The 22,854-nt window shown below is 48.5% G+C and overlaps 1 protein-coding gene across 3 annotated transcripts in view; it reads right to left on the bottom strand.

Moving 5' to 3' along the window:
- LOC118779083 (AMP deaminase 2-like) overlaps positions 1-19,918 on the bottom strand; it is a 56,662-nt gene extending 36,744 nt beyond the window's left edge. Inside the window, exon 1 of one of the 3 annotated variants that reach the window (XM_036530963.1) lies at positions 19,788-19,918. In XM_036530963.1, coding sequence (XP_036386856.1) covers positions 19,788-19,803 — 16 coding nt within the window. In that variant the 5' untranslated portion in view covers positions 19,804-19,918. Of the gene's footprint in view, positions 1-6,189; positions 6,443-15,152; positions 15,497-19,787 lie in introns of those variants that run through there. The other 2 variants (XM_036530961.1, XM_036530965.1) reach the window with 2 other exon arrangements.
- Positions 19,919-22,854: the final 2,936 nt, after the last annotated feature.

The following is a 22,854-nucleotide window of genomic DNA, read 5'->3' as shown; positions in this document are numbered from 1 at the left end:
GGGCCCTGGCCGAGGGGAGGGCGGACCATCCCCCAGCTGTGGGCTCAATGCGCCGCGTGGTGCATTTCCAAACTCAAAGTCACGTAAGGAGCCAGGGCGGTTGTGACCGGATGTGACCGCACGTGACCGCATGTGACCGAACCCTAGTGGTTCACTGAGTTAAAGGTCCTGATGGTTTCTGCATGCCCTGTAGACAGAATGCCACTCCAATTCCTACTCAGACTAACTCAGCAAGTGGCAAACCATGAGCAAAAACTACTGCTTTATGTAAGTAAAATATTCAAAAATATCTGTTGAGTAATACATGGAACATTTTACAATATAATAGCAGACCAAAAAATGTAGAACATTCTTATGTATGGTATGACGTTTTCATACAGTGAACTTCTGGTTCGTGTCCATTAAATTAATATACGGCTGTAATTTTACTATTGCTTGAAATAACAGTAGAAAAAATTATTTTCTTGAAATAATAATACAAAGGTAGTCATTACAATCATGAACTGAATGAAACTCTGCACCTTGAAATATGTCCCCTCTGTCTGAGAGTACGGTTCAGCATAACCAGTAGTGTGTTTACATCAGGATCGCAAAGAAATCGGTTGGTAGACGTTCAACTGAACACAACTGCAAAACAAATTTTGCCAGCTGTTATCTGTTGTTATGTGCAGGAGCTGGAAATGACATTGCCATGGGACATAATATTCCCGTGTGTGTCACATGAACCACGCGGTCACATAGGGACATATACATTTGCGAGTGGACTGGTCTGATGGAGAGCCAGATGAGAATGAACCAGTGTGGGAATCACACGCAGTTCCACCCGCAGATACACGCTAATTTCATTAAACCCTGTGGAGGCAAGCAGAACTTGAAATGTTTCAAAGCACCTCCTCTATAGCTCTTCACCAAGCGGAGATATCGGGTCTCTGGTGGACTGGACGGCCAAGTGGTACTCACGGCCAATCAGAGACAGAGCTGGCAGGGTGCCTCCATCTTCTCGGGGCTCGTGTCCAGCAGCTCTGTGGGGCCAGCCTCACTCACGCAGGTATGCAAGCCCTCCTGAAGTGAGCTGTTACAGCTCCGTTTCCACTCTGTCCATCAATCAGCAATCACAGCAAGCAGAAGCTAAAACATTAGTCTGAGCGCATCCGAACAACAGCAAGGGACTGCCAGGTACCCTCAGTCACGGTACAGACAGCCAACAGGATGGACAGGTGAACAGCAACTTGTGTGGGCGGTAACAGATCGTTCCATCTGTCCCAGAGAGAGGCGGGGGGGGGTGTTTGTACATGTGGTGCATTAAGCCCTGACTGAATTATATCTGAAGCATTATGCAACGCTTGCAATCAAAAGAAGCAAAAAGCATTTCACCGCCGACCGAGTGAACGAGCCTCTGGCCGACTGAAGTTGTGGCAGCAGCAGAACCCTCCTCTCTCCTTCATTTCTCTAGTAGTCAGCAGTGACAGTATCACGGAAGTATGCACATTACATGTGCGTCAGGTTTAATGGATGCTGCACTGAATAATTCATCGAAGGATGGGGGTAGGATGAGGATCTCTGCATGCGTAGTTTTTTCCCCATACGCTTCAATCATTTTTTCCCATACGCTTCAATCTGTCCATGGAGATATTAAGCGCATGTGAATAACTTTCCAGGGTTCACAACCACGCGGTTGGCCAGGGACAGCACCATTGTTCTACACCAGTAACTCGAACATCTTCTACGCTATGGACCTCTGTCCAGATCCAACCACATGTTAAGCACCTCTACTGGCACATCTGACCATAAAGCTGATTCTAGTATGTAACACTAATCAGGGTGAACATCTTGTAGTACATTGGTGAGCTTAGTTGGGCCGCATGGCCTGTTCTTGTCATCATATGTTCTTATGTTCTAACATTACAGGTAAAGATCTAATTCACTCATGGGACAAATCATTTAAACACTCTGAACAATACAGGCCATGAAGAATAAACAGATGAATAGCACATAGATGAATAAAAAAAGCAAGGAATAACAGCCAGCCTGATGTGTGTTTGCGTGGGGTAGGCGCTATGCAGTCACAGATAGAGAGAGTGATAGTTACCTCCTAATGCGGACACCCCCCCCTGTTTGGGGGTCCTCAGTGCACTCTTAGCAGCCCTTTCTCTCCCACTGCCTCCTGCTGCAGTTGGGCACGGCTACACTACGCTGCTGAAGCTTCATCCGTCTCAGAGGCCTCCCTGTGGCGGCGCAGTGCCAGCGTTACGGGGACCCACAGGACAGTGAGGCCAGAGAGGCTGCTGCAATCCAGACCACATCCTTCCACTGTCACTGTGGCAGCATTTCGCGTAAGCTGGGAGGGCCTCTCCGGGCCGCGCAGCTGCTACTGTGCTAATGTTAATGTGGATGGGATTGTGGGGACACCGCTGACAGTGCTACGCTGTCAATCCAAACACATAACACCTGCATGGTGCGTACACTGGGAGGATGCCTCAGTGACGCCGTTCTACCTGAAACGCAGTGTAGGCAGCGACGTGATGCCACGGAGCCTGACGATTCAGCAACCACAGGGCAACGTCGCGGTAACGTTGTGTGTCAGCTGACAGGCTCTCGGATATCGGCTGACGCTGTTGTCTCTGCAACTCCTGCAGCGCTACGGGTCTGACCCAACTGTTGGTCAACCACGGAGCGACCCTGTGCTTACGTCGCTTGTTGGGTCTGGAGGGTCGTCCAGCTGCAGCGTTGTCACTCCTGCTGCAGACCCGCGCATAGCGAGGATGGGGATGGGAGGGGGGGGGGGTAGTGCCGTCTTCACAATGCAGAGAGGGCTCTCTTATTTATGACCCACTGCGGCCCGGGGAAATTACGGATGGGGCCACTCAGATTAATGGCGCTAACGCCACGGCCACGCTGCAAGCCTGGTCAGAATGGCTTATCCAGCGGCAGCACTGAACTGTGTATCTGAGCCACGGGGAGAGCAGAGTGGGGGGGGGGGCGCTCCGTCTTTACCTTGAGGGAAAAAAAACACCCAAGGTGAGATCATACTACTTCGGGGGCACGCTGTTTGTTAAAACGGGACGGTGGGAAAACTGGGAGGGGCCCCGAGTCGTGAGCAGCTGTGAAGGACGCCGCGCGGCCCGGCCTCGCTTGCCTCGCTCTCTTCGTCCTCCCTGTCCCGACCGCTCTTTATCTGCCTGGGATTCTGCCTCAGAGAAGGTTCTCAAAACACTGTGTGCCCCCCCCGCCCCACTTCAGGGCCGTCCTCACTCCCCTCCCGTGTCTCCGGTTACCCGGGTGACCCACCGAGGGCTGCCAAACAGGTCGGCGCGCTCCCGCTGCCCAGCGGCTCGGCGCTCAGGGCATAAAGGACTCGCATGGAACGGCCTCCAGCCCCCCTGAGATCCCCTCCGCACAGCAAGTCAAGGCCCATCAGTCACGCTTATCTATATTAGGCTGCTGGGACCAGCGCTGGCCAGACACAGGTCTGAAGCCCCTCCAGTTTACCACCACATTATTTAGGTCTGGTTTGTCTCTGATCCCCACAGATGAGGCACTGCAGCCAGGAATCAGACCTCCTGCGGACTGGAAGGACAATGGGGCGGTTGTGCAATGGCAGGGGTGTAAACGGGAACATTCACGTTGCTTTGCCTGTGCTTTTGACTGTGCTTTTGACTATAAGTTGACTATAAGCAGTGTTGTCTTTAACTGTTCCGGTGAATTTTCTGGTTGTGGAGAAGATGGTCCTGCGAGTCATCATTATCAGTCAGATCAAATAAAATGCTGAAGGCAGCTAGCCAATATAATGTAATTACCCTGGTAGTTAGCTGTGCTTAATATGCTACTACTGCAAACATGATTCCACCTAGATAGTTTCACAAATTATTTGGTCAAAAGGATTTGTTCTTCATTTCCGCAATGTACATATGCAACATATGTAGCTAACTGCTATATTCACATGCATGTGACCCCTCTTAATATTGCTCGATAGAGCACACTAACTTTATGTGTAATAAGTGCTGTATGATTTATAATTTCACTGATGGTACTGTCACTTCCTAACAGCATAACTACATTCCTAACCCTCAGCTGTTAGAGGCAGACACCTGGCTTGCAGGGTGCAGCCGACATGCTACGTGCCACGCCACAGTACATCTCTGTAATGACCCCTGTTAGCAAGTGAGTGTTTGTGTGGGTGCGATTTAAGAGCTGTACTGAAGTGACATCCCCTCCTGGGGTCCAGTATGACACTGGAGGTCAGTGTTTGTTGTTAGCATATGGCAAATCATAAATGGCAAATCATACAGCGGGTACGTGTTAACACAACTCCTTCTGATCATCCAGTGACATACAGCAGCAGGTGTCGAACGTAGCACACAGTCTGACAATTTATTTCCTGCTGAATGACTGATATGTAAATTGCTGGACATGTCAATACAATTCAATGGGCTTCACGGAGCCCTTCATTGCCCTGTAGGTGCTTGGGCTCAAATATTAATTAGCTCTACTGGGAAAGCTCCATTTCCAGGGATAGAATTCCAGCCGCTCAAACGCAGTGGTGACACTCAAAGGTAGAGGCATATCCAGTGCAACAACACAGCCCTGGAGACAGCCCTGTCTGTGCCAGTTTGACAGCCAATCAGGCGGGGAGTCACCCATGACGACCACGTGAGTGACAGGAGATCCGGAGAGAGCCAGGCATCCTGGGCCCGTTCCCCTTAGAGTCCCTCCCCACTCTCTGATTAATGGGCTGGTGTCTGTGGCCATGAGGCAACAGCGGGGTGTGATTTAGTGGACTTCCTAGACCTGGATAGTGTCCAACCTCCCTAAACACCACCATGAACCCGCACGGGGGCCCGCAGTGCGCCCACGCAACCCTCTACCCACACACACACACACACACACACACACACACACACACACACACACGTACACAGGGGTGGGATATGGCAGTTTACTGCTCTCCCCTGCTCTCCCCTGCTCTGCTGGGTAAACTGAACATTCCTGCGGTGACAGTGGGCAGGGTCATATATCGGGCCAGTGCGGAGGTCAGCCATCAGTTAACGACCGCTTCGCGTGCCAGTATTTCTCAGCGAGTATCCCAGCGTGCGCGCGTGTGTGTGCGCGTCTGTGCGCGCGCGTGTGTGTGTGTATGCCACGGTGGGTGTACAGGTGGAAGACAAGCTCACCTCCCCCCCAGTCTCGTGGCGGGTCAGTCATGCGGCACACCGTGTCAGTTTGCGTAACCCTCTGGATAGGGCGACCACTTATTTGCGGCGCAGCAACAGAAACTGTGCTCCTTAGCCTCCGCTGGAGGTGGAACGCTGCTCGCCGCTACTTCAGCAACAGAGATCAGAGCGAGCTGTCACCAGCTGACGCCATTTATCAACACCAAAAAGAACAGGATTAAAAGGAAATCAATACTTTCGAAGTCCCCCTGCCCCCTAGAACTGCAAGTGGGTCACACGCTTAGCTGTGCCATTCTGATGAAGTACAGACTATAATAAATGCTCATGAGCACAGGTCGCCGGGCTGAAGCACTTCTGATTGGGTGGAAGGCATCCAGTCGGGATTCCCCAGGGGGTGTGAGGGGTTTAGCTCAGATGGGATTAGAGGGGGGCGGATTACATGCAGTTGACAGGAGAGGGGGCGGATTTTCTGGCTATCCGGTTACCCCTCTATAACAATCCCACAGTCCAGAATGGTAGCCCTGAAGCCTAGGCTGTCTGTACCATCTGGGTCCTTCCAAATCCCCCTTCCCCTTATTAACTGCCCCCTTTGCTGTTACTCACAAGTCTATACTTAGAAATACAGCTCGGAATTTTCCATCTTAACACAGGAGAGACGACTCCTTTATCATGCTTGACCAAAGTGCAAGGGATGCTTTGCTGAATCGACCCAACCTACCATGAGCTCTTCCTTTGCATCAGACCCCCCTCTAGTGGTCACAAAGTGTAATTGCAAACTGCTGTCATTACTGTACAAATGCCTCTCAAAAGGCCTAAGAACTGCATTTATGCTGTAAAGATACAAAAAAGTCAAGTGGGATTCGAAATCCAGAGCTACCAATTACAGATCAACAACAGACATCTACTTTTCTCTCCCACCAATAAAGACGTTAAAGATATTCACAACAAAACAAGACGTTAAACATGCAGATGACCATCACTGAGCATAAAAGCCGCTATTTAAAGTTAAGTCTCCTACCTGCCTTTCTTCAAGTTTCTTTTATTAGGGCGTCCTTGTCGTGAGAGAGAGAGAGCGGGCTAGTTTTTTGGGCAGATGACTGTTCGAAGACTGTCCGAACATGTATTCACGGTGTTGACTGAGGTACAGGGGCAGTCAGAGGGAGGCCCTTGTTTTTTTTTACAGTCTCTAACATCTCTGTGGCACATTGCAAGAACAGCAGGGGTCGGTCACACCCAGAGGGTCAAAGTACACAACTGAACGTGAAATGATATATGGCTTAACAAGAAAAGAGGAACCGTTAATCGGTCGGTCAGTGGCTATTGGGACATTCTTATCGGACGCACACCTAAATCAACAAGGAGACCTGCCTGCAATTAATAAGTAACTAAATGAGGGACAGATAGCGAATCCATGCTTAACAGAAATCAGTCCTGGAGAGATCAGAATCCTAGAAAGAATGACCTGTTGTTCATGTTACTATCATAGTGTACCAAGCGGAAGAGATTAGGGTTGTATCTATGACAGTCACGGTTATTTTCCCCATCCCATAAACACAGTTGATATCTTATCTTTTGTGCATACACACATATGAATCTACGCAGTTTTCTTCCTGAAAATTAGACACCAGACAACAAATAATTACAACCAAGACACCTCAGGTGTGACTTTAAGGAGCCTCCTTCCAGAACAGGCCCTCTATTTTAAATACCGTGTGTTTGCCAGAAGCTACAGTATGAAATCAAGACCTCTGGGACTATCAAACAGGACGACGACGACGACTTCCATTTGATAGTCACGACATGCTGAGCCTATACAATAATCAAATGCATTTATCGTTGCGAATTGGAAAAAAGAGGAACTGGTTTTAGCAGAGGCAGCAGAGGCAGCTCCCTTCCAAACGGTGTGTTAAACGGCACTGCCTGTGAGAACATTCCAGACCAGGCTGTTCGGTCTGTGGGAGTGGCTGTTCGGTCTGTGGGAGTGGCTGTTCGGTCTGTGGGAGTGGCACTCACGCTCGGCACGGTCCCACGTGCATCTGCGACGTTGCAACACATGGACCCTGCACTGAGAAAACAACCCCTCCTAGGGCTGGATGCCACCTCTGCTACTCTGTGAAAGGTCAAAGGTTGCAACAAATTGCTTCATCACAGACATGGGATGAAGAACATTCTAGCAAACCTTGATCTCATGCTTGAGTCCCACCCTCCATCGGCCACCGATGATGTCACAATACACGCTGCTCATCTACATTTTTAGGATAAGCTGGACATTTATGCTGACAGACTCTATAGATGAAGGGATATGGACCACAGAGAATGGATGTGTTGTTTTTATCCCTTTTGTCCCTGGTCGGGACACTTGTGCTGGTGGGTGATGGGTGCCCAGCTGATGCCGCCATAGCGTTTGTCGCTAAAGGCGGTGTGCTAAATTGACGCTCGCTGGGGAGTCTCTGTGCGGCGCTCCCGGACTCAAACAAATGCTCTCCGTGGGCGTGAACGTGCCAAAGCGCAGCCGGCGAGTTGGACGCGAGGATGTGACAGCGTTCTCCGCCACCCCCGGCTGATCGCAGCCAACCGTCCCAGCGTTCTCGCTTGGTGGATGGAATCTATCGTGTACTGGATGTTACAGTACACAATAATAACTGCAGCGTGGGAGTACTGGGCGAACGTGTGCATTAACCCTATGCTGCACGCATCCTCGCCGCTCGACCGTCGTCTCAGAGGGCTGCCAAGCTGCTGTGTCTGCAGAGTAACGTTTCACTTCAGCTGATCATCGTCTCGAGTGAATGAACTTAACCCCACCCCCTGGTTGAGGAAATGTCATTGGCCGATCTAAGAGTCGGAAACCCTGGTAGTCTATACTTCCCAGGACCGGGAACAGGGTTGTGGTGCCCTGGCAAACAGTGTGTGTATTCTAGGCCAGTGCCTACCCAACATTTCCTAACATGTACCACAGTACTGACTAGTCCCAGTCCCTTTCCCACTCATCCAATAGCTTCTTTCAGGCTGCTGGGATGTTGGCTGGTCTACGACAAGACAGAATGCCTTAAAGAACATTGTAACCAGCAGTAGTAGTGGAAGTTATTGATATTAACTAGGCCATCATAGGACAACAACAATAAAATGGCAAGAACAACCACAAGAATATAAGGACAGGACAGCCAAAAACAAAGTAATGCAAATGAGCATCAAGCTAAGAGACAGTGCTAACATCGACATACAACAGCAATACGCAAGTATACATTCAAAAGTGACAGTAAGCAGAGTCCTGCAGGGCCCTGAAATGTGAGGGGGAAAGAAACACAACCGGCAAGGCATGAGCCACGGTCTCTGTGCTTATCCAGTGATCCGTGAGTGGCAGTTCACAGGCGTAGCTCCTCCAACTTATGAACCCACTCGCAAGCCTGTTAATGTAATTTTTTTTTCCCCTTTATAAAGGACCAGATGGCTGCTGGATACAGAAACTCTCCCAAAAGGCACTTTTTCTCTGCTCATTATTACAGCAGATGGCTCTGTGCTATTGTTCAGCCACCTCCAGCTCTCGCCGGCTTACTGAAGGTCTTAAAGGGGACCCGGGCCTGGATATTTGTCCACAGGTTACACTGACGATCGACATTTAACAGGAAATTCTAATATAATAAAGACATTGTTATAGGTTTTATGGAAATGATAATACCTTTAAAATAATTACTGAAAAGCAAACCCAAATGAATGCATTTAAAACGAATCACAAAGCACGCACTAAGAAAATGGCCCTTATGAGATGGGTTTACGAATGCTTGACAGGGAAAACTGAAAGCTTTCTGGGTATTACTCTCCACGTCAAGGAGTTCTAGGTGCTATTTTCAAGACATGTGAAAGGAACGCTGATGCACTGAATGTTTAGGCTGCACATGGTAACAGGCATGTCTTGAATCAGGACCCCAGAAATCCACGCTTCTGCTGTGGGCCATTCTTATCAAAAAAACCTGGCTTTATATACCTCTAAGCACACACCGCTTTGATTGAGCAAAGTCTGATTCCATTCAGTTCAGAGGGCATTCAGAGTTCACAGGCAAACATCACTACTCTCTGCAGTTTGTTCTGATTAAGTAAGCGGGGGACAGATATTGTCCAAGCTTGCTATAAATGGATTTTGTTTCTGTGAGCCTGCAGCTACTAAGACCTGGAATGGCTGCAATGCAGTGGGAGTTCTGAACGTTCCTCCCACAGCGCGAGTCTGGAATCCCAGTGCAACAGCCACTGCGGCACGGCACCTAAAACAAAGTTCATCCACAACAGTCCGTTTTCCCACCTATGCTTTATTCAAGTGTTAAAAAAAATGCAGAGGTTGAAACACTCCAGAAAAATAATAAATACAATTCAAGTAGCCGATTGATCATTTCTACAAGCATTCTTGGTTGGCTATCTACAGCATATCACCAGGAATGGACTGATTACATGGATTAAGTCTGTGGGCTATCATTACTACTTAAACCAAGCCTAGGCATTAGCAGGGGCAGAGTGACCAGCACTGACATGGAGCAACAGTCAAATGTTTACTTTGCGTTGCTTAAACAGGACAATCACTCTAACAGCCTGTGCTTGTAGGACCTGGACCAGACCAGCCCCCCCACCAGGAGTGCTGCAGCCATAACTGCACTGTGACAGGGAAGAGGATCCTTCCGGTCGGACTGCACTTTGTAAGATGCTCTGGATAAGAGCATCTGCTACATGAATGAACGTACCATAAAGCAACAGAATGAAGCCAAGTTCCAAAGTTCAAAGGAAGCCCTCTCCCCTTCCTGTTTTACCAGCCCTCCCAATCCATCAATGAGATGACATCCAGACCCGGGCCTGTATGGAGTCCAGCCAGTGTAGTTGCCTCAGCTAAGGGCTCTTCAGCGCTGTCTGTCGAGGGTCTCACTGCACCTGGGCCTCAACACCAGCGCAGCCAAGCTGTCATCACCAACAGTGTTATGAAGATGTCCGTGTCCACGAGACAGAGTCAGTTTTCATTCGTGACTGTTCCTGTACACGGCTACTAATTGCTGCTTGCATTTTACTCAGATCCGGACTCACAAAGAAGCAAAGCCGAGATGCAGGCCCATCCCGCAACAGGTGTGCTTTCCGCCTGTTGTTAGCATAATGCTCTGTCTCAGGGTTTTTTTTTTTCTTTCGGCTGTGAATTTCGGTGTGACTCACCTAATTGTGTAACAGCGAAGCACTTCATAAAAGTGCCCTTTTCAATCAACACAATCAAGCATACCTTTTCTGAAAATCACGTATAAAATGTTGCTCTGACAAAATGTATGACAGTGGTTATTAATGCAAGAAACAAAATGAACCCGAGGCCTTGAGGGACTGGTGAGAAAGTACACTTCCTTTCCCCATCCTAAGTCCCACACCAAGGAAACTGCACTATGAAAAACAAATGGGTACTTCTAAATGGAAGACAACACCTTACCTTTCCGTGACACTTAAAAGACTGTACTTGGTATAGGTGGGAACCTCATACTGAAAAATTGAGTTTGACAACAACCAATCCAGCACTGCTTTTTTGGTTGGTCAAAACAACCCCTCCTTACCAACCTAGAATGCGTTTGGAATATGGCTTCTGGACCAGCCAGAGACGAAGGGTGGGCTGGCCATTTTAGAAACAGCAAGAACCGGAGGCGTTCTGAAAACAACATGTTAAGGTTAAGCTGCTGTTGTTGCACCGAAGCGCTGTCAGGTGCTCTTTAAAAAGCGAGGGGGCTCGGCCAGGCGCGGGCGTACGGTTTGAGGGAATAATCACGTGCTGCCGTACGGTTAATTAAGCCCCTCTTGGCATTTGTGCTGCGGCAGCCCTATAATTCAGCCTTTGGGGTGGGAGGAGGAGGGGTGGGGGTTACGGACCGCACGTGAGAGGAGCGCGTGACGGGGGTTCTGAGAGGCTGCGAGACAGCGCCCCCGAGAATAAGCATGCAACGGAGACAACGGACGCGTCTTCTGCGCGATGCTACAGGGCGTCAAAAAGGAGCTGATCGCCTAATGAACCTTGACGTTTACCCGTTCCCCCCCAACCACCCCGGAATCTGCCGCAAATGGGAGGGAGCTGTGGATGCGGAGGTGGGAGGGCCCCAACCTCCCCCCCCCCCCCGGTTTTGCGCGGTGCGCCGTGGGCTCGGCCGAGCGCTAAATTGAGCGGACTCAGATGGCTGCGCTCAAAGAGCAGGGCTCTGTGGTCTTTATTTATTCATCACTGCAGTCCATTTTGATCTCGCTTTCTCTGGTTTTCGTTTTTTTTTTTTTTTTTTTTTTGCCTCCCGGACTCACGGATCAAAAAAATAAGAGGGCAATGTCAAAAAGGGGGGGGACGACACAAAATGATTTGTGCTGACATGAAGGTTCCACATGGCTAAAACAACTGCATCGTGATTGTGTGAAGCTTTGCACGTTTCTTTGAGTTCAGTTTGAAAAAGCACTGAAAGCCTGCAGACAGCCATCCCCAGTGGTGTGCAACTCTAGGATGTGAGCTAACGTCACGCGCTTATCAAGCGCTTATTTATGCTATGAATACCTTCCTATCTTTTACATGCCTTTCAACCATTCTAGGCAAAGGCACGGATATGATAACAATAATATAGATAAAGATAAAAAAATACAACTCTGACTTAATATAACTTATTCATGAAATCTGCCTTTACCCTAACTAACGTTTCAGTACAAACCACTGCAAGTGGAGAATTTTTATCTTTTTCATTTTTATATGTTTGCTGGACGGATACAATCCAATACAATCACAACTTGATTGTAAAACTATCATGATCAACAACTATTCATGCAATCTTTACGTCTGAATTCAGCCACATGAATAACTCTCTGATTTAGAGTTGGCCGCATACATTTAGCGCTTCCATTAGGAACAAGGTTAACCCTTCTCTATAGCTCAATAAAACCTTTTACAGTCGTGCTGTTGTTTCTGGCCTTTAATTGCTGCCTTACAGAATGTGTCAAACCCTGTATGATCACACAGGAGTTTAATGGCGCCGCAGATCAAACGTCCCGGGCGAACTGGTTCCACTAATGAGGACTGACTAAAACATTGTTTGGCTTTGCCACGATCAAGGCTCAAGACCTTTTTTTTTTTCCTTTTGAAGAAAAAAAAGATGCACTGTGTGCTTATCTGTTGCTATGACTGGATGTAATAATCAACTCTGTTGGTCTGTTGATAGACGGCTTATCAGCTTTTGAGTGCAGCTACTAGTCCCCGACCATGTACACTGACAAGGAAATAATGACTCTAACTGGAGCCTGACCTGAGGGTTGTTTGCTTTCTAAAAAATTTGTCTTCCTGCTTTTGTCTTGCAATTAGCCTGTAGACTCCAATATCAAATTTAAGATCTCTGCATTGTATGTAAAGTATTTGGTCTGGAGGGATAACTCAAAGACTTGGCTCAGCTGTATACTCATCTGAAATGGCAATTTTCTTGCACTGGTAACTTCAAAGTCCAACGTGTAGGGCACGTGTGCTCACCGGGTCCACAGCAAAGCTGGGACGGGTGTGTGGACGTTCGCACAACGTTGGGATGAAAATACAAAAAGCACCCAGCAACCCTGTGCATCCCTTAGCAGGGTGAGACACTGTGCTAATTTTACCACCGAGAGAAGGGAGGTGAAAGAGGGTCATCTGGCTCAGAAAAATCTTAGCTCTAACGTCTCGTCCAATTTAAATATCTCGCGCTGCCACCTGCGGCACAGAATGCCAGCTCGAAAACTGAGCCCTCACGCCTTCAAGGTGAGCGTGTGACGCTGGCCGCTGTGGTTCCAGGGGGAAAAACCTGCCACAACCAGGCAGGGCTGCACACAGCTTGGTTTTGTGTGTGTGTGTGTGTGTGTGTGTGAGTGAGCAGATGTATCTGTGTGTGTGCGAGTGAGTGGATGTATCTGTGTGTGTGCGCAAGTGAGCAGATGTGTGTGTATGTGCGCGAGTGTGTGCGAGTGAGCATATGTGTGTGTGTGTGTGTGTGTGTGTGTGTGCGCGAGTGAGCGTGTGTGTGCGAGTGAGCATATGTGTGTGTGTGTGTGTGTGTGTGTGTGCGCGCGCGCGAGTGAGCGTGTGTGTGCGAGTGAGCATATGTGTGTGTGTGTGTGTGTGTGTGTGTGTGCGCGCGAGTGAGCGTGTGTGTGTGAGTGAGCATATGTGTGTGTGTGTGTGTGTGTGTAGGTTCTCTGGTGAAAGCACCACCGTACTGGCAGCTCCATTTCCCCCCTGTCAGTGTGAGATTCATGGCCGCACAGGGGCAGAATTACGGCGGCTGTCACCGGACCCCCTGAAGCGAGGGTGGGGGAATGCAGCCACCGACTGAAGGGACCGAGGCAGAGCCAGCGCTCCTACGCTGGGGGGGGGGATATTGGCAGGATGCTGTGGCATGAACGCAGGGGGCGGAGGGGTTCCATCGATCCTCTTTTGTGTGATTGGCCCTTAATAGCCCATTAGAGGGCAGAGGTCACTGGTGGGGGGTGAGAGGAATCGCATCGATTGGCAGGCAGCAGGTATCATCCTCACACGGGTAATGGAGGAATCTGGAGGTCCACTGTGCGTGCGCAGCATCGATTTTCAGAGGGAGGATGCTGAGCATATTAATGTCCATGGAGACAATACTTTATGAACCTATCTCATTACATCTCTATTACAGTGATGGATTACACACTCACTGTACAAAAGAAGGTAAAATCTCTCCGACATGTAAACACAAATACAACATTTAGAGCCTAAACGAAATACATCTTCCCTGCGGTGAGACAGAGACTAATATGGAAGCGTCCTGTTTAGTGAATAATTCAATGCAGAAATCCTCCATTCAGACCGGATCTGTAATTAACTTCATTGAGCAAAATACATAATCAGAACTGCCTTTCACAGCCTAGCACCTGCCAGAGATGTATCTTTGCACACACATTTGCGAAGCCTGTTTTTTTAAACAATGCAGCAGCGTTTCGCCGCTTATTTTAAGAAACTCAGCCTGACAAAGCTTTCCTCTTTTTTTAACAGGAAGAGAAGACTCCCACAGATAAATATGGCCACCCAGGCGCCCTTTTGGAGCGTGGCGCTTAAACAGATACGGCAGGAGCAGCTGAACAGTCAGCAAGCCCCTGGCCACTGTTGAGGGTCTGATAATAAGATATGATCTCTGTCACCGTGTTTGGGTCCGCTGGGCGCCAGGAGATAGAGGGATACTGAGGGCAACAGTGACAGTGTCGCCTCTGTGTCCCGGGATCTGGCCACCCCCCTGCGCACCACCCCCCCCCCCAAGGCACAGTGTGTGCTGGCAGGCTACTGCGCAAAAAAAAAACCTCACCTTTAAAGCACGCAGCGTCCGCGTCCCTCCACGGGCCGCGCTTAATCACAGTGCAAGAAAACGAGTACCTGCCACTACCGGGACGAGGGCTGCTTAAAACGCTCCCGCTAACAATGAGACGAGAGAGAAAACGAACGTACTTGCGGGACCAACTTCAGGAACCTGACAGGTTTAGCTGCTTATTATGACTGCAGGTCATGTTTCAGCCGTCGGTCAAATCGCGGTTCGCGTAGATCGATGGTTGTGTGGGGGGGGGCAGATCGGCTAGGACACACAAACGGTCCCTCTGCCAAAAGTGTCCACTCCGTCCGCCGTGTCATTCGCGCCCATCACGTGCGCGACCGCACGGACGGCCGACCGGGCGCGGGGGGCGAAAACAGTTCCTGGCAAGCAAATCGCCCGCAACAAGCCCTGCTTCTTAAGTGCCTCCATGTGAAAAAGATGAAGAGAGACGCCGCTGCTGAGAGAGGCAGCGTGTCAGCCTGCGCTCCTGCTCTGGCTGCTGCCAGTGCCCTCGGCGCGTTTTTAGCGCTACACCTGTGCCTGTGCCGTTCACATTCCAGCTACTGTCGCTGCCGCTGTGGCTGTCTCACCCTCGCCCCCCTCCCTCCCCCCCCCCCTCCCCACCATCCCGGGATCCCCCCCTCTCCGCACTCACCGGGGCTGGCAGTGTTCTGCAGGCTGCCCCTCTTCCGGAAGGGCGATTTGGGCTTGGGCACGGCCGGGAGCGGGTTTGAGGACATTGCGCTGTCTGCGTTCCTGCTGCGTCCGGAGGAGCGTGAGTCAGAACTGCAGAAGGCTGCGAGCGGAGACGAGTGCAGGCAGAGAGGAGCTGCGCGGCTACCGTCGACGGCGAGTCTGAGGGGACTTTTATTGTGACGAGGGGTGGGCCGGCGCGGGCTGTCGGGGACCCCTCCGCTGCAGCTCCGGCGGGGCTGGCTCCTCCTCCCTGCCGTCCCCAGGCCCGGCGTCAGGCTAGGCGGGGGCGGGAGGCAGGACAGCCCTCGGCTTCCCCTGGCCACGCTAGGCCCCGTCCTCCCTGGTTGCTGTAGCAACCACGAAACCAGCTGGCGGGGACCAATCCGGAAGAGAGCCGTGGCCTCGACAGGCATTGCCGTGAAATTCGGACGCGGGCGAAGCAAGGAGAGCGAAAACACCAGGCCCGCAGAAGGACATAAACAACGACAGGAGGACGGAGACAGCTGAGCTGAGGGGGGGGTCAAATCAGTGAAGACCCCGAACAAAATAAAGAACCTGAAGGCATCGCAAAAAAACCTAGAAAACAAGCAAGTGAAAATCCACAGAGGGGGGAAAAAACCTGCTAAAGACCCGGACCCAAAAGAGAGGAAAAAGAGAGACGTTTTTGAGGAAAATAAGTAGTAACGACCAGGACGCCCGGCGCGGAGGGCTTAGCGGACTTAAGCGCAAGCTGCTTTCCTGGAAAATCGCCTGGTGAAAGGCAGGCTGACAGGCAGGGCTTGATGTCACTCTCCATGCCTGGCATTCCCTGCTTATAAATAAAGTGTCGGAGCGCGGGGCAGGAGAGCGCCCCAGTCAACCCGCCCAAACTCCCATATCAACAGGCTGCCCGCCGCCCATCAGTCACGTCCCGCCACTTCTCAGCGCCGCTCTTTCAACCCCGGCATGCACTGCCTCCGCACCACGGCCGCCGGTAAAGTCTAACAGACAGGGGGGGGACGCGGAACTGGAAAAAAGCGCCAACAGAGGGACGTCATCTTTTTGTTTTGTCCCGACGGCCGCCGTGATAAACCGGGTATCCCACACTTCCAGACATTCGCCCTGGCGCAAATACAGTGAACGTCAGGTGGTGGGAATGACTATGCAGCAAGCACAGAAGTCCATTACTGAACAACACTGCAATGAAAAGCAGTACAAATTCAATGAGACGTTAAGCAGACAACCTTACTCTCAGGGCTAGATAGTAACGTTCCCCGTAGCGTGGCAGAGAATTCCCTTGCAATACAGAACTGGCATTTTTAAAAATCAGGTCTTAAATAATGTATTCATCCTGACATTTAGGGACAGCTGACTGCGTTGCCACATAGACAATATATCTGAGGTTGTGCTGTGACAGTTCTGGCCTCCGTGAGCCGACGGCGAGCACCTCTCACCCCATTGTGATCTCAATGTGCAAGACTAATAGTGCAGATGACAGCACATGTGGAATCCCAGCCCAAGCACTTCATCTACAATGCGCTGCAAAGGGCTTTTACATAACAACAGCACAACCCCTTTTTTCACACTGCTGAATTGCTACTATGCTATGTGCCCAGCAAAAAAATAAAAAAGAATGCCGAGTTCATTGTAAAAGGTGGCAACAAGGACAGGGTTCAGCATTTGCGTGTGTGTGTGTGTGTGTGTGTGTGTGTGTGTGTGTGTGTGTGTGTGTGTGTGCGCACGCGTGTATGTGTGTGGGTTTGTGTGTAGGCAAGAGTATTATTGTTCCTGCTCATTTCAATGCCGCTGTCGTAAATTGTGGGGCTTTGAGCGTGTGCTAGAGAGAAGGGGGGAGGGGGAGGAGAATCCCACAGTGGCTCTCAGCACCACCGAGGAGGACTCTTCTACAAGAAAAGACCAGCAGACTGTCAACAGCACTCTGCACCACCCCCCTCATTTGGGTACTGCGCTGCTATTGGTTTATACAGGAAGACTGACAGGAAGACACAGATTCTTTGAAAATCTGATAGCGGGAGGCTAGCAAACAGCCAGCCCCTCGTGTTGCCGTCTGAGTACCAGACAATACTACACGGAACAGACAGAGCAGGGGGAAATAAAAATGAATGACAAAATGTGAGCTTTCCCACACGGCACACAACTGAACTGCTTGAGCAGAGAACAAAGGCCGTGGTCCTGTGAGAAGACTCTTGCAGTTACAGATTACAGAGGTGACAGCCAATCACTTCTCTTCTACAGACTCTGCATTAACAAGCCCAGGTTACAGGAAAACAAAGCTAAATGATGAGTTCCTCATTCACTCAATGCTACAGAAATTATGCAAGCATTTTGAGGTCACCCCAGGTGAAGCTGCAGCTGTTTCCTTGTCACTTATTTTGACAAACTGCCATATTCACGCACTGCATGCCGCCTTTTGGCGAATTGGACTTGCGTGGAGTGTTGCCCTTTACTTCGCACTAGTACTTAGGAATTTTCCTGTCACATCCTTTAAACAAGTTTCCAAACTAAATACAATAATTTCACTACATGGTTCGTTAAATAACTGCACGTTTTTCCACCTCAAGCTTTATATGTAATGAGCCTCAGCAAACAAAACACACAAAAATGGGAGAAGAGCTCCCTCTTGTGGCAAGTAAGGACCATGCAAAAGAGGACAAAACATTCTACAGCACACAGCTGTCCTAATACAAATAGGCATACTCCCTAACCTAGAGGAATTTGCCAGTTTTGCCAAAAAGCCTCCGGCTTCCCACACTTCTTATGAGTATTACAGACCATCCTGAATGCCATTCCAGTGAGAGAAATGGCAAACATTTATGCCAGGATTACAATAGTAGCTGAAATGCTGTCAGCCACATCTTTTTTCAATAAGTCAAAATCTGACAAATACAGAGCCCATTCATCCACGCAGCATGGAGAAGAGAATTTATGTTGACAGCCTTAACTTGCCCACTGAAAACAGGTCTTCGCATGAGTCCCAACAAATACTTGTTTCGTGCCGAAGACACACAGAGAATGAACACAACACAATATATTGACAAAGTCTGTCAGAGACCTCTGCCCCAGTTTTCTGTATTGTTTCTGCTTTCTTTCCAGGGGTGCCTCAAAGTGGCTGAAAACACAGACCTACGCTTTGCTCTGGGAGAAACCCTATAATCCAGCGCAATGACGGGTGACAGAAAGCTCAGGCCTACCTCACAACAAGGCCTTCACCCTCAAAGACAGGGAGAGAGGGGTGGTGGGGGGGGGGAAGCCAGGAAAACAGTGGCAGTCTCTCTTCTGGCTTCTCTTCCTTCCCTCTGCCTGTCCCTCTCCCTTTTCTGCTTGTCAGCACTCTCCTTTGCTGGAGCCTACCTCTGGCCCCGGCCAGCGTCAGTTCCTCAATCGCTTTTCATAGAGCAAAGGGAAATCTGCGGTGTTGTTTGCAGAGGCGCCCACACCCCCCTCTCTGCCCCCCTCTCCCTCCCTCATTCCCTGCCTCAATCATCTTCAAATCCCCCCTCCGGCCCCCCAAAGGGCGACCTCCCCCTCCTCTTCCCTTCCCTTGTGACATCACCGAGGCCTGGAAAGGGCTGGTTGGTGGAAACAGGCTCCCACCGCCAAATATCTGCACAGTCCAGCTCCTCTCAAAAGCTCCACACTGCCCTGCTGCTCTGGCTCCTACAATGGCTGTGCTTGCTTAGGATGGTGTAAATGTAAATGTAAATGTAGACTTGCAAACTGGGAATTCTCAGCACTTTGCAGACACAATAACGGGACCGCACCCATACTGTCTTTTCCTTACTCCACTGTGAATCTATCAAGTGGGACAATAGTTATGCGTGTCCGCAAATGGCTGCTTCTCTTCCTGTGTAACCACCATTGTATTGGGGCTCATTAAGTAAAAGCCAAAGGGTAAAACTAGAGCAGGAAGTACAAGTGTGCTAGTGCAGTCACTTTCAATTTTAATGTTGAAGCTAATCCCTGCAAAAAAGAGGACGGCTCCTAATAAGATTACGTCGTGGAGCTAAATAATACAGCTTCTGTGTAGCTCTGTTTGACACACAGTGCTGGAGGTATGAAACAAACATCGTTAAATTCCACTTTTTTGCAGCTGCACCTAATTATCTGTAAACACCCAATCAGCCTATGCGCTACACAGCAAGCTAGTAACATAAAGGCTAGGTTATGAAAACAACGATTACCTGTCAAACATGAAAAATGAAAAATACGAACAGTTGTCACTTTAAACGTCACAAAAAAGTAAAATACTGAACTATTTCTAGTAAGTATTTTTCTATCTAGCTAAACAATCTCTGACCCAACCTGAGTTGGTCAGTTTTAATTTTTTGATGGAAATACCACGTGGTTGGGGTGATATGAAATGACAGCTAGGCTTAGCTAGCAAACTAGTATTTTTCATGGGACTGCACTGTTAACTTAAGTTCAATGAATATTGCAACAACACTTCATTCCACCACTGCCTTTCTGTAGACATTGGAGCAGCCAGTCAAGAAAAGTCACTGTTCGCCGACACAGCCGCTGGCTGTTTTTATTGACGAGCGGAAAAACGGACGACTAGAGCTTGCCATTTAGGCTAAAAACAATGAACACTTACCACCTGCCATTGACATGGTTGCAGCTTCAGAGAAGACAACTAGCTAGCTCCCCTTTCAGTCTCTCAAAGTATATTGATGGTATTTTTCGTTAGCAAGCGATGTAAACTTCAAAAACACCAGTTATTGAACAGTTATCGGTTAAGGTTAGCGAGCAGTTGCAAACTACCCAGTTAGCAACTGCTTCAGTTCGAAACTGTACACCAAAAATAAATATTTGCTAGCTTACACGCTTGATTTGACTAAGTTTGATTTAAAGAGTAGATAATTTTGCCAATCATTGACTGTGGTAAGCTAGATAACCAGCTAAGGTTAGTGAAATTTGCCACTTTCGCTTTGTTCTGTTAAAACCTGATGTTATCAATAGCTATGACTTAACTACCTAGACTAGAAAGCTTATGTTTTACTTCAAAGGAGAAAAATGACGTAAAGTCTACGTGCGCTCACACAAAATTCCAGGAAATAAGAAAAGTTATGCAAAATTTAAAGAGACAGCGAGACGTTATCAATCATCTGTAAGGATAACATACCACGCCATATAGAGCTAAGGAGCTGGTTGATTACAACTATTTTCGTTTTAATACTGATCGCCCAATCACAGGAACAGAAATGGACGCGTCAGAAAAAGTGAAAAGGTGTGTTCATACAACTAGTGTGATATTTCTCTATGTAGCTAAATTTGTGTTTTGCATCAAAGTCGCTAGAAAAAAGGACTTTTTTTAAAAAATAAATACAGACAGGGAAAAGGGATCGAGATAGTATAAACGATTTGATTCATTGATTGAAGTCAGTATCAGATTCCAATGCAGCACCTTTTGCGCTTTGTGTAAATTTGTAGGATACGTTGCATATGAACAAGACAATTGAGACAGTCGCGAATAATTAAGCTTTAAAGCGCCACAGAATGTGAGAATGATCTGGCTGCAGACCTGTCCAAAAAGGCGGATTCGTCCAACGTGAACTTGTCTAGGGATGGCACGTGCCTAGCCACAGCATTAACCCTAACAGAATTTATGGAGACTAGCTAGAGAGACGTCATATATTGCGTACCAGATCCCTTGCATAATCTTGCCTGCAGAGAAAGTTTTGCAATACAGTGTAATAGCAATGATGCGAAATCGGTACGATGTTTTTTTTTTTTAAGCAAAATGCAGTTGTTCAGCTGGGTGTCGCAACTGTGATTTAAGCATTGCTTAATTATAGTGCCAGTGGACTCGTGACTAATGCATGACAGCAAAGTTGGAGTATAGGGTAATATACAGCCCATTTGCTGTGATGGCAACTAGCTGTAATTATAGTGACAGCAGCGTATTTCGACGTCTGCATAAGACAGTCCTCCCACACTAATGCACAAGAAGGCTGCACAGAAACACGTTTTCAAAAATGAGAACATAAATAAAATTTAGCTTCCAGCTGAGATGTGTGCGGCAGGCGAAATAACTAAGGCTGGAAGTGAAATATTCTCAATGTCACTTTCCCCATGTGTAATTATCTGCTTCCTTACAGAATGTTTGTGAAAGTTAACATGGTCGTAAATAGCGGTTATTTTCACTGCATGATCTCGCATCATCCGTGTTAATGAGGCCAAGGTCTAGAGGGCCCAATCGTTGGCAAAGGTCTACAAGTTCCTGTGGTGATCTGCTTCTGTCCCAGCCCTCCGCTCTCATCGTGTAACCGCCACACTCTTCCCCCATGTCACATCATGTCCAACGCAGGCAGTAAGTTACCATCTGCTAGCATAAGCTCTGGCCTGAGGTTTATCTGAGACCTGTGAGTAATCTTGTCAACAGATCAGTGGCACCGGGCCAATCCCATGATACAGCAAGCGCAGGCAGGAGAGACCATAATGAGATTGGTGCCGTGGAATAGAAGGACGCCCGATTAGCTTCCTACTTAACTCCTGGAAACTTTTGAAGACATGATTCTGTTACAACCTGCCACCAGCAATTAGACCGTCAGCCGGCCGATGGTGTTGCAGGCTTAACTCCTTGTTGCTTAGTGACGGCAAAGATGGGTTAGGCTGAAATGCAAAGCTACACACAGGCCCATCATCACCACAGGTGTGATCATCATCATAAGACTGCTCAATACCTTTTTTTTTGCCCTCACGTTCATTTGCTTAGCAGGTTAAATGTGCACACCATCGAAAAATACTGTCTCAGCATGATGCAGAATTGAAGGAGACTGACCTTTGTAACTCCTGAGTGAGAAGATTGTTAAATAATAACTTGGCCCAGTATTCTACTTTGTCGCAGAATCATGACTCCGTTGGCACATGATAAGAGGACAAAAATGTGGTCAAAAAATTTCAGTGACAGTCCAGTTTTGGGCTGTTTAAGACATCTGAGTGGACAGGCCTGGAGGAGACAATTCAGTAGAGATCTGCAGAACTGAAGGTCACTGAAATACTCCACGTTCATTTTTGAGGTGTAAAAGCAGACCGCAGGCAACATGGCAGGGCGTGCTCACCTAAAGCTGAGGAAAATTCAACACCAGAGGGCTAGCTGAGGTTTAAAGAGAAGAGTACAACAAGACCTCAATGGATCTTAATGTACGTATTTCAAGTACCACATAAATGGATTACTGTAATCTAAGAGTAACTGAATAAACTTCTGAGAACTTCTGCCAGGTTTCAGAAATCATTCACAGTATGATGACTTGATAGCATCAATAAAAATGATTTATGATGAGCTAGTTTGATAAATTATAGAAAATGATAACTTAACGATTGATTGATGTATACAGGACTGGATTCGGCTAACTCTAGCTACAGCACAGTCGTAGTTTTGACTTTGACCTAGCCATACCTGTTGTGTGGGATGAGCTGGTATTTTATAGAAACTGACTTGCCGTGCCATTGATACTAATCTCTACATATCTGTGGTGTGCCAACTTGGCTCCGTGTGAGTGGCGATCAGGTAGGCGACCTCTTGGGTCTGATGCAGGGAGTGGAGCTCAGGTAGATGATTGGTGGAGGAGCAGCCATGGTAAATCCAAGCTGCTCCAATTACCTTGACTGATACCAGGGAGAAAGGCCTCCTGAATGCCCACCCTTCATCTCATGACCTA

This window comes from Megalops cyprinoides, chromosome 6 (assembly GCF_013368585.1).
Source record: "Megalops cyprinoides isolate fMegCyp1 chromosome 6, fMegCyp1.pri, whole genome shotgun sequence".
NCBI classification, from domain to species: Eukaryota; Metazoa; Chordata; class Actinopteri; order Elopiformes; family Megalopidae; genus Megalops; species Megalops cyprinoides.
This window is presented reverse-complemented; position numbering and strand designations above follow the sequence as displayed.